The sequence below is a fragment of the Schistocerca nitens genome, chromosome 4 (genome assembly GCF_023898315.1).
Source record: "Schistocerca nitens isolate TAMUIC-IGC-003100 chromosome 4, iqSchNite1.1, whole genome shotgun sequence".
In the NCBI taxonomy this organism is placed as follows: Eukaryota; Metazoa; Arthropoda; class Insecta; order Orthoptera; family Acrididae; genus Schistocerca; species Schistocerca nitens.
In genome coordinates, this window is record NC_064617.1 from 301,124,544 (window position 1) to 301,137,186 (window position 12,643).

Below are 12,643 nucleotides of genomic sequence, written 5' to 3' on the forward strand. Positions count from 1 at the left end.
TATGGATGGTACTTTCCTGTATCACCTTGTTAATGGAACACTCTCCTGTCTGCCTAACACCTTAAATCTCTTATCTGGTTCAGATCCATTGGTGATATCTTCATCATCCTGATGAAAAGACAACTTATGCTCTTTCATACAAACCCCGAATCTGCTTCACATGGACCTACTCATTATTATCTAGCTGCTTTCCTGGATGTTAATTTCTATCTCTTCAACAGCTCCAAATAAATTTCTGTTCATATCCAATGTACCATCTACCAGTAGTATCTCAATTTTGACAATTGTCACCTATTACACATCAAAAAGTCCATCCACGACAGCTTTGGCATCCATGGGCACCACATCTGTTGTGGGAGTCAGGAGTTGTCTACATATGTTGATAATCTTGCTCTGCAGAATATCAACATGTTGTCTTGGCCTGCTCGGTCATCAGCTCTGTCTCCAATAAAACACGTATGGGACATCATCGGACAACAACTCCAGTGCCATCCACAACCAGCATTACTGCCCATGTATTGACTGGCCAAGTACAACAGGCATGGAACACCATCCCACAAACTGACATCCAACACCTGTATGACACAATGCACACACATTAGCATGCTTGCATTCACCATTCTGGCAGTTACACTGCTTATTAATGTACCAGTATTTCACATTTGCAATGACTTTGATGCTGTTACATTGATCTTGCGACATTAATCACTTACCTACACAAATGTGTTCCCAAAACTTCGTTACTCCTCATTAATTATTTTATTGTGGTGTGATTATTCTGTCAGTGTAACTTCTCCATAAACATTTATAATCAGCTACATTGCTTAAACTCAAGGCCCCAGTGCCCAAGAGAACCTAAAATTTAGTGTTATGAATGGAACACATACAACACTGATGTAATATTCTACAATATTTATTATTTGTTACATGAACCAGTTTTTGGCTTTTACACCTGTAATGCAGTGAAATTTTGTTGGATCAAAAGATTTTAAATTAGTACATCTACAGAGTATCTCCAATTCCAGAGATGAAAAATGTTAATGTTGTGTTTAGAATATAGTTGCTTGAGTAATTTTTGAAACACAGCAGTATAAAATTCACATTAGAGTTTATTTAGATCTAACCACAGACTGTATTCCTGCTTTCAAGACTTCTAGGAAACTTACCACCACAGGTACAGTAATCCTGGTCAATTCTCAACATCCAGTGACTCATACTCTTGCTGCCTTCCACTCAATGATCCATCCCCATGAGTGAAGGCAACCTCCAAATAAAACGAAATGCAATACAAAAAAATAGTGTCAAAAATGGCCATCCTCCATAATGCACAAAAAGCAGAAACAAAAGGTGCATGCTCTTATTTACACTGTCCTTGACCCACCACTTAGAGAATGAAATAAATGGTGCACAGTTCCATCCTTCGGAAAAATCTCACTGGACGTAGGCAGAAAGTTTAACTCCAGAAATGTAAAAACCTTTTATGTGCACAACATTGTTGGGCACTTTTTGCTCAAGTTAAAGACAGCACTCCAGCTTTGGAAAATAAAGGAATATATAAAATATCATGTAACTGTGGCAGATTCTATATAGATCAGTCTTGCAGGGCAATAAGTACCCACTTGAAGGAACACTACAGAATTTGGAAACTTAGAAAAGGGTGCTACCTGCTTAAAGAAGGCCATAGTTACAAGGTGAAACATGAAACATTACATCACATCTATAAAGGAAGGAAGATGAACTACCTTGCAATAATGGAAATTAATAAACACATGTCTATCAACCCAAGCTTAGTATCGATGACCAGACTCAATTCCCTTACTTGCCACTTCTAAAATACTACTCATAATCCCATCCAGGCCATGTTGTATATTACCACTCTTACTCACATACCCTATTTGCCTTTATTCCAGTTACTATAATTTCTCTCGTCGTGTTTAAAAAAAAAAAATTACTTTGTGTAATCACAGCTGCTTCCCTCAGCTGCTTAATACCACTATTATATAATATCTCTATTATATCTTATCTGTTTGTAAGTTATGACCTATAAAAGACAACAGTTGTAATTTGTCTATAGTTCATTAGTTAATGTGTCACATCTTTTACCTTAGTTAAATAATTTTTCATTGCATTTACACTGAAACAATCCCTTTCGTTTCATTCCTAATTCTAAAATTAACATTTTTCATCTCTGGAAATGGAGATATACTGTAGATGCACTAGTTTAAAATATTTGATTCAACAAAATTTCACAACACCACATACACATCTTTGTACGTGATGATAGCATAACAATTGAAAACAGGTTTGTGTAACAAAACATTAATATTGTAGAATATTATGCCAGTGTTGGGTGTGTTTCATTCATAATGTATAAAATATTCTACCAAGAACACAGAACATTCAAGCAGTGTAAAATTTAGTATATTATTATTTTAATAATCATTCATATTAGCTAAAACTCACCATTTAATAGCATGCAGATACATCATCATGATAAATGTTACTGCTTTACACTAACACATTAACATGACATACCTGAATGGGATCCTTGTGGTATTTGAGCATTGAATATGTGTACCATCAGTTATAAATGTGGTATGGAAAGCTCAGGCAAGTGTAACAATGTAGGAGCAAAGGAAACAGCTCACTGAATAATAAAGCTGTAGAGTTGTCAGCAGGCATACAAAAAAGAATGAACTCTTTGCTAGTTTTCAGATACGCTTTTAATTTAACATTTGTCATTCCATTAAAGTTCTGGGTGATAGTGCATAACCTAGCCATCAAGAAGACAACTCACTGAATAGTAGAAGCATTGAGTAGTCAAGAGACACACAAAAAAGAATGAAATCTTTTCCTATCTTCCAGATGAAGTCTTTAATGAGCTGTAGTACACATAAAATAAATATGCAATCCTTTCCCCCACTCTACACTCCCACTATGCAGCTACATTGCCGACTACATTGTGTGTTCAGCCTGCACAATGTAACTGCTTCCCAAGTGTGTGTGTGTGTGTGTGTGTGTGTGTGTGTGTGTGTGTGTGTGTGTGTGTGTGTGTGAGAGAGAGAGAGAGAGAGAGAGAGAGAGAGAGAGAGAGAGAGAGAGAGAGGGGGGGGGGGATGAGGGAATGTATGTGTGCTATAGCTCATTAAAGGCTTTTTTCAAAAGCTAGCAAAAGCTTTTATTGTTTTTTGTGTGCCTCTTGATGACTCAGTGGTTCTACTATTCAATGAGCTGTCTCCTTTATGCCTAGATGATGTATTATCAGCTAAAATTTTAATGCAGAAACAAATGTTAAATGATCTGCTACAGTACGCTATCTAGGCAGCAGGTCAAATTTCTATACCAGCAAATAAAAATAAAATTGACAAGTCACCTATGTCACAGTCTTTTATTGTGCGTTGCATGTTATATAACTATTTTATTTGACTTAATGAGAGAAAAATTGAGTTTTGCCTATGATTTTTAAATTTATAATATAATTATACACATCATGTGTCTAGTAGGAGCAAACTAGTTTGATTTTGACTTGGTAAGAGGCACTTGTTCATTGTGGCATTCATTCTCAAACATTTGAAAAGCATGTGTTGCCACTTTGATGTTTATTATTAAGGAAAGGGCACTATCAATGTAGTCTCAGTAGGCCAGACTTTGAAAATGAACTTGTAAGGTTTGAATCTAATCACGTAATACAAATACTGCAGCTGTTGATGGGCTCATTAATAAATGCTTTAAGAAATTTAATAATCTTTCTGGGCCCCTGACAAGAAAATATTGAAACTGAAAAACTTGTACTTTATGAATTTGCATGGTGTGAAAAGTTTTTGCTGACTAATTTCACTGTCTAATCTTAAACTTTCAACTTCATAAATAATGAGAAACTTCCATCCTTCACCGATTTCTCTACATTTCATTCAATGGCCATCACATTCGTGACTTACGGAAGACTGAAGGTGACTGAGCTTCTGGCATCTGCATTGCTACACTGTTCATCTGTCCAAAAAGTTGATAAATTGATTTTATGAAGTATAAGCAATGTGAGGGCAGTAACTACGATGGCAGCTCAAGCTATCAACAGCTATGCATTTGACGAGTCAGTTGTGAGCAGCAAGCAGTGTTAAGTAGCAGATGTATGACAATAGTATGTCCATGTTGTGTCACAAACCTCTCTAAATAAACTGTTCAAGACATTCTTCAGAATGTTTTAAAGAAGAGAAAAGTGAGTGCAAAGTTTGTACTGCACGCCTTGCCTCCCTAGCAAAAACAACAAAGCATAGATACCTGGCAATACTTGATTGAAATGCCAAATGCAGACATTTCTTTTCTGGAAAAAAATCATCAAGGGTAACAAGACTTGGTGTTTTCAGCACAAACCAACCGGGTCAATCCATCTTGATTCAAATACCAAACGCAGATAATTGTTTTTTCTGGAAAAAATAAATCATCGAGGGAACAAGACTTGTTGTTTTCAGTACGAACCTACCAGGTCAATCCAAATAAAGTGGTCCAGTGATGTTTGCTTGACCATTTTTAAATATTTTAATTTTTTTATATGTGGTTGACCTATATTTGAGAAGTTCAAAACAGTTTTTTAAAATAATTTATCTTGCACCTTTACTGGATGGTGGCCATTTTTATTTTTAGGCACGCAACGATTTTTCAGTCTGGAGACATTAGCGAAAATTTGAATATCTCTGCACTGGGTTAAGTTACAGCATTGGAATTGACATGATTGTTTTTAGAAAAGTGTCCTCTACAACATTGTCTGTTACACAAAGTACCCTAAATTCAAAAATAACCAGTCAAAACGACTTCCAGTTTGACATCCAAATTTTCAAAAATCCACTTTTTAGGCCCAAAAAGTAACAAACAAGGAGTGATCTATGAGTGTCTATTTTTTTCCCTATAGTTAGATATCATACACTACTAGCCTCATATAGAGCAAGAACACTTACAAATGTTTCCTTAATTTTTCATGAATTTTTGAAATTTGAGAATTTTCATTTTTTGAAAACTTTGGGGTAGTTATCTCAGGCGGGACTGAGTATAAAAATATGATTTTTGCACAGTTTGTACCCCTATATGATAGCTACGTACTGTAAAAATTACATTGATATCTGACTGTGAACAAAGATATGAATTTTAGAAAATGAGGAAATAATTCACACCACAAAATGACAAAGTGCAGAAATTAACATGAAAGGTCAACGCTTTGACTGTGCATTGTACCCAAATGGGCGGAGGGGGAGGGTTTGCAGTATAGAACACTTGATGCATTAGAACCATCATCTTTACTTTTCTGAGCTGGAAGACTGGTATGGCTTGTCAGATAAAGAAGGGTTGAGGAGATGCATGCTAAGATGCTAGTGAAACCAATTAGTGTCACATACTTTTTCTTGGAATATCACTCTTTTATATTTGCCCATTGTCAGCTCTGACACTTAATACATATTAATTCACGTGCTTCAACATGAATTCTAAAATATGTGTGATATTTGTAAAAAGATCTAAATACTTGAATGTATATTTTATATGCTCATGTAAAAAAAGCTATTTACAGTGCTATTTTTAAATAATTTAACTTTGTTCTCACTTAGGTTCCATGGTAGGAGATACAAATCTGTTTCTTCAAGAACCTGAAGACAGTCAGTCAGCAGAAATTGAAATAATGATTGCTGAAGAAAAAGCCAGAGGCAAGAAATATGGCTGGGAAGCAACTTTATTGATGCTGTGTTATGGTATGCTATTTTACTTCACATGTTATCCATTGCTTTTATTACTATTAATATTACTGAAAATAATATGATGTTGGGTGGGAATATGAATTCATTGCGAAAAAATGTGACAGGAACTGATAAAACTAAAAAATGAATAATAAAAAGTTATAGACAGGAAATCACTTTATTACAAGTTCAGAGTCCATACATGAAGAATCTGCCATTTTGGTGCCAGTATCATTAATAAATATGCATGATCACATTTACAAATCCCCTATTCTTAGCAGTTAGTGAGACATTCACAAAATTATATTCACTTGGCATATAATACTGATGAGCTCTCAGTTTTGAAGTGAACAACTACACTCATGTGGCACAGTATTTAAACAATTCATCTATGTCTTCAAAAGGCTTTGTGTCTGCACATGACGTTTTACCTCTTTCCTTTCTAGTGGATAGTAAAAATGTATACCTCTAAACCAGATATTTACACAGGCCACTGATGTAAAGCATTATATGCACTAAAAAACAAAGGAAAGCCCAGGATGGAATAATGACAGTATTATGAAAAGGATAGCTTGCTACTCACCAAATAGTGGAGATGCGGACTCGCAGACAAGCAAACAAAAGACAGCTAAAGAAGTAAGTTTTAGGCCAAAAGACCTTCTTCTGAAATAGACAAAAAAACCACACACATTCATGCAAGTGCAACTCACACACACTGTCACTGGCAGCCTCCCGAGGAGGGGTGGGGGTGGGGGGAGGAGGGGGTGGGGGAGAACAGGAGAGAAATAAAAAGACTGTGTACTGTGTGCATTGGTGGAATAGAAAAGCTGTGTACTGCTAGATTAGGTACAGGCAACAGGACAGGAGGGTGAAGTGCAATGACAAACAAAAGTTGAGGCAAGGTGGGTTACAGGACTGTAGGACCAATTGCAGGAGAGTCCCCACATGTGCAATGCAGAAAAAATGGTGTGGGTGGGAGGGGTCCAGATAGCACAGGCTGTGAAGCAGTCATTGAAATGAAATGAAGATCATTGTGTTGGGCCGTGTGCTCAGCAACTGTTTGGTCCAGCTGTTTCTTGACTACAGTTTGTCGGGGGCCATTCATGTGGATGGACAGTTTGTTGACTGTCATGCCCACATAGAACACAGCCCAGTTGTTGCAGCTTAGCTTGTAGATCACATGACTGGTTTCACAGGTGGCCCTGCCTTTGATGGGATGGGTGATGCTCGTGAATGGATGGGAGTAGGTGGTAGTGGGAGGCTGTATAGGACAGGTCTCACTTCTAGGTCTATTGCAGGGATATGAGCCATGAGACAAGGGCTTGAGGGCAGGGGTTGAGTAGGGATAGATGAGGATACTGTGTAAGTTCAGTGGGTGGCACAATACCACTGCGGCAGGGGTTGGGAGGATTGTGGGTAAGACATTTCTCATTTCAGGGCAAGATGAAAGGTTGTGAAAACCCTGGCAGAGAATGTGATTCAACTGCTCCAGTTCTGGATGGTATTGAGTCATGAGGGGAATTTTCCTCTGTGGCTGTGTGGTGAGACTTTGGGAAGTATTGTGTAACTGGAGAGATAAGGCATGGGAGATCTGTTTTTTACAAGGTTGGGAGGGTAATTACAGTCTGCGATGGCCACAGGTAGCTAGGCTGTATGGAAGGGACTTCTTGGTATGGAATGGTAGGCAGTTGTCGAAGTGGATGTAGTGCTGGTGGTTGCTAGATTTCATATGGACAGAGGTACTGATGTAGCCATCTTTGAGGTGGAGGTCACCATCTAGGAAGGTGACTTGTTGAATTGAGGAGGACCAGGTGAAGCGAACGGGGTGGGGAGGGGGGGGGGGCGGCAAGTGGTGCGGTTGTGGAGGAGTCTGGACAGTGTGTCTTCACCCTCGATCCAGATCGTAAAGATGTCATCAGTGAATCTGAAACAGGTTAGGCACTTGGGATCCTGTGCGATTAAAAATGATTTCTCTAGATGCCCCATGAGTAGGTTGGCATAGGATGGTACTATGTGGGTTTCCATTGATGTACCGCAGATTTGTTTGTAGGTGATGCCTTCAAAGGAGAAGTAATTGTGGGTGAGGGTATAGCTAACCACACAGTGGTATTCCTCCACCCACCCATTGTTCATCCCTACTCAACACCTGCTCCAACCAGTCCAGTCATAAGCATCACCCATCCCACCAAAGGCAGGGCTACCTGTGAAACCAGTCACGTGACCTGCCTGAGCATGACAACCAACAAGCTGCCTGCCTGCATGAATGACCACCGACAAACTACAAACTGGGCCAAGAAACAGCTCGACTACCCACTTGCCAAGCACGCTGCCAAACATAAAATTCTTCATTTCAATGGCTGCTTCACAGTATATGCCATCTGGATCCTTCCTACAAACACCAGCTTTTCTGAGTTACGCATTTGGGAACTCTCCCTGCAATTTCGTGTAATTACCCTGAGCATCTCTTTTGTATAGGCTGTATTGTTATTTACTGACCCTAGCAGTATTTGAATTCATCTGTTCACCCAAATGTCTTGTATGTTGTTTATTATACAGATGGAAAGCTCATCGTTCCCAGAACCTACCAGCAAATACCATCTCATAACACCTCATAACGTGACCCCTAGTTATGCTCATTCAACATACCAAGTGGACATACCATTAAAGCCATTCTACATTTTCTTATGATCAGGCAGCTATTTTACTTTCATTTTTATAACAGCATCATCAGCTAACAGTCTAAAAATGTTGGTAGGTACACCTAATTAATCACAAATTGCAAATATTAGCTAGCAGTCCTACTTCACTTTTCTGGGGCAAACCCAATGTCAGTTTTGGTTTTGTTGAACATTCACTATCCATTATAACATAATGGATATTGTTTCTTAAAATTCTTTGAGCAAATCATGTATGTGATCATGTCTTGTCTACCTGCTGACATTGTGGTTTTGTGTTAGTTTCCATCTTTCTAGATTTCAAACAGGCATCAATTTTTTCACCTGCACCTAATATTTTGTGTGTGAAAACAGCAGACTGTGTTTCACACAAACAATTTTACCTGAATGCTTGCTGATTCTTTGACATAGGTTTCTTTCCTTCCAGCAACCAATGGGAATTAGTGATACTGGACTGTAAATCTGTGTATTTGTTCTCTTACAGTATTTATATTAAAAAAAATGACTTGCATTCTTTGCAATATAAGGATTATTTGTAGCTAATCCCTTGCTCTTCAATGGTTCAGAAAGATCAGGCCTATTTGTAAGTAGGAGTTCTAAAATATTTATGTTATGTGCAGATTGCTGGACTAGTTTTCCAAGGCAGTTGTCTTGTGTGTTAAGCAGTCCTTTGCAAGATTATGCATACAGTACAATCAGTCTTCTCAGTGTATTAAGGGAAACATTCCACGTGGGAAAAATATATCTAAAAACAAAGATTCTGTAACTTACCAAACGAAAGCGTTGGTACATTGATAGAAACAATAACAAACACAAACACACACACAAATTTCAAGCTTTTGCAACCCACGGTTGCTTCATCAGGAAAGAGGGAAGGAGAGGGAAAGACGAAAGGATGTGGGTTTTAAGGGAGAGGATAAGGAGTCATTCCAATCCTGGGAGCGGAAAGACTTACCTTGGGGGGAAAAAGGGACAGGTATACACTCGCGCACAGACACACATATCCATCCGAACATAACAGACACAAGCAGACATATGTTAAGGCAAAGAGTTTGGGTACAGATGTCAGTCGAGACGGAAGTACAGAGGCAAAGATGTTATTGAATGACAAGTGAGGTATGAGCAGCAGCAACTTGAAATTAGCGGAGGTTGAGGCCTGGTGGGTAACGGGAAGAGAGGATATATTGAAGGGCAAGTTCCCATCTCTGGAGTTCTGATAGGTTGGTGTCAGTGGGAAGTATCCAGATAACCCGGACGGTGTAACACTGTGCCAAGTTGTGCTGGCCGTGCACCAAGGCATGTTTAGCCACAGGGAGATCCTCATTACCAACAAACACTGTCAGCCTGTGTCCGTTCATACGAATGGACAGTTTGTTGTTGGTCATTCCCACATAGAAAGTTTCACAGTGCAGGCAGGTCAGTTGGTAAATCATGTGGGTGCTGTCACACGTGGCTCTGCCTTTGATCGTGTACACCTTCCGGGTTACAGGACTGGAGTAGGTGGTGGTGGGAGGGTGCATGGGACAGGTTTTACACCGGGAGTGGTTACAAGGGTAGGAGCCAGAGGGTAGGGAAGGTGGTTTGGGGATTTCATAGGGATGAACCAAGAGGTTACGAAGGGTAGGTGGACGGCGGAAAGACACTCATGGTGGAGTGGGGAGGATTTCATGAAGGATGGATCTCATTTCAGGGCAGGATTTGAGGAAGTCGTATCCCTGCTGGAGAGCCACATTCAGAGTCTGATCCAGTCCCGGAAAGTATCCTGTCAGAAGTGGGGCACTTTTGGGATTCTTCTGTGGGAGGTTCTGGGTTTGGGGGGATGAGGAAGTGGCTCTGGTTATTTGCTTCTGTACCAGGTCGGTAGGATAGTTGCGGGAGGCGAAAGCTGTTTTCAGGTTGTTGGTGTAATGGTTCAGGGATTCAGGACTGGAGCAGATTCGTTTGCCACGAAGACCTAGGCTGTAGGGAAGAAAGTGTTGAAAATATAGGATTGTCGTGGAATTCTTTAGTTTCAGTGTCTACAGACGGTGAACCAGCGATGACAGGGAAAAAAATCAGGTTTCGTTGCACTGTTGAAGGAGAAAATGCAAAAACCGACCGTGCCGAATGAAATAAGGGGCTTTCACTGTGTGAGCCACCAGGAAAACTTATGTGCAAAGAGTATCACTCTAAAAAATGTGATGAGTGTTGTTGTTCGTACAACCAATTATATAAGGAAGCATGGGCTACAACACAGGCAACTTAAAAGCTTTCTTGAGGAAGTAGAAAGCCAGTACGGTAGCCTGCCTTATTACAGCGAGGTCCGTTGGCTTAGTCGTGGCGAATTATTAAATCAATTTTTTTGCCTATTAGATGAGATAAATATGTTCATGGAAATAAATAACGTGTGTTCCTGAATTGAAAGAGCCGTCATGAAAATGTGATCTCGCGTTCTTAGCAGATTTAACTAGCCATCTGAATGCTTTGAACATTTCACTACAAGGTAAAGATCTGCTAATTACTCATTTCATAGATCAAATACGAGCTTTTAAAATGAAATTGACACTTTGGGTGAGTCAGCTGGAAACAGGAAATATAGCTCATTTTCCTAAATTATCATCCATGCAAGATTTTCACAAAGACTGTGAACGTTATTCACATAGTTTAGTTGCCCTTAAGGAAGAATTTGATCAATGCTTTCAAGATCTGACTGCACTAGACAGTGATTTTGATCTGTTCTCCTCTCCATATTCAGCGAATATTGAAGAGATTGGTCCTGAGCTGCAACTAGAAATTATTGACCTGCAGTGTGACAGAGAATACAGAGAACAAGAAAAATATTTTGGAATTCTACAGACCCTTCCCTCAGGATAGATTTCCTCGTTTGCACAAACTGGTGGCTACAATAATATCAATGTTCGGTTCCACGTATGTTTGTGAACAACTGTTCTCTGCAATGAAATGTTACAAGACGCTCCTGAGAAACGCATTGTCTGATCGAAATTTAAACTGCACACTGGGCCTACAATGCACAAGAACAATTACTCCGAACATAGACGCAGTTGTAAAGGGCAAAAAGTACAAGATAACCGAGAATCCCACACTTCAGTGACACCTTTTACTGCGTAACAGTTCACAAATTAATACGAATGTAGACGCATACACTAAGCTAATAAAATTATGTGGCACGTGTACATTCTCCTTTATTTGTTTCATTTGTCGCAGTAATAATTTGTGAGTGACATCCCTGCAGGTGGCCGCGGATTTACATTGACTGGCGGCAACTGTTGTGTGCCCCACGTAATCTCCCCACTCTCGGCTCTGGTCCGGTAGTGGGGGTAGCGTGCTCGCGCTGCTCCGTGCTCGCGCCTTGCTGCTCACAGCTTGCTCCGCGAGCATGTATGTTGTGAAGACCTGGTCTACAGTGACCATCCCCACCTGATGTTTGTTTGTGAAACACTGAACAGTGCTGAATGCAACATGATCATCTCCCAGTCCATTCTGTAGCAATTTCTAAAATGTCTGGGAGGTGTCTTCTAGCAGAATAATGTTCATTCACACACTTCTCATACTGCCCAACAATCTTCCATAGATGTCCTGTAGCTCCAATGGTCAGCACAATCAGTAGTCCTGTTCCCCATTTAGCAGGTTGTGGGGACATGATAGGATGACATGTGGTATGATCTGCGTTACTAGCAACATTCATCAACCAGTTGTGATGAGAAGTAGAAGTAGCTTCGAACAATGTCTCTCAAGATGATGACAATTTTGTGACCATTTCTATGCACAATTTCAACACTGCATTGTACCTGGAGATAGTGACAAGATACTGAAGTTGTTTGCTCAAGATGTTCTATCCACTCCTGCATGATCTTATGATTATGATTGTATACATCATACAACATGTATAACATATTCATCTGCATTGGACCACTGCTTCAAGAGGAGACACACCTTCAGACGTAAAAGTAACTTTGGATGCACCTCAAGGGAGTTATAGGACTGGTACTTTTCACAATATGTATAAATGAACTAGTGGATAACGTTAGAATTCCAGAAGGATTTTTGCTGGTGATGCATATTACACCAGGTGATTCATAAAGAAAGAACATTTCAGTTGTTTATTACAGACAAACTATAAAAGATACAAACACATTGCTCATGTCACTGGATAGAGGGAAATACAAAGTTTTGACACAGCTGTGCTGCTGTTTGTTTGTAGCTACATGGTGACTACACCACATTTTTGTGTGTTGGAATTTTGCTCAA

The 12,643-nt window shown here is 39.5% G+C and overlaps 1 protein-coding gene across 9 annotated transcripts in view; it reads left to right on the forward strand.

The window, feature by feature from the left end:
* LOC126251491 (alpha/beta-tubulin-N-acetyltransferase 9) overlaps window positions 1–12,643 on the forward strand; it is a 108,059-nt gene that overhangs the window by 57,741 nt on the left and 37,675 nt on the right. For all 9 annotated transcript variants that reach the window (XR_007545739.1, XR_007545740.1, XM_049951953.1 and 6 more), the window contains one exon: window positions 5,595–5,735. Coding sequence is in view for 7 of the 9 variants with exons in the window: in XM_049951953.1 (XP_049807910.1) it covers window positions 5,595–5,735 (141 nt within the window). In the remaining 2 variants the exon portion in view is untranslated. The remainder of the gene's footprint in view (window positions 1–5,594; window positions 5,736–12,643) is intronic.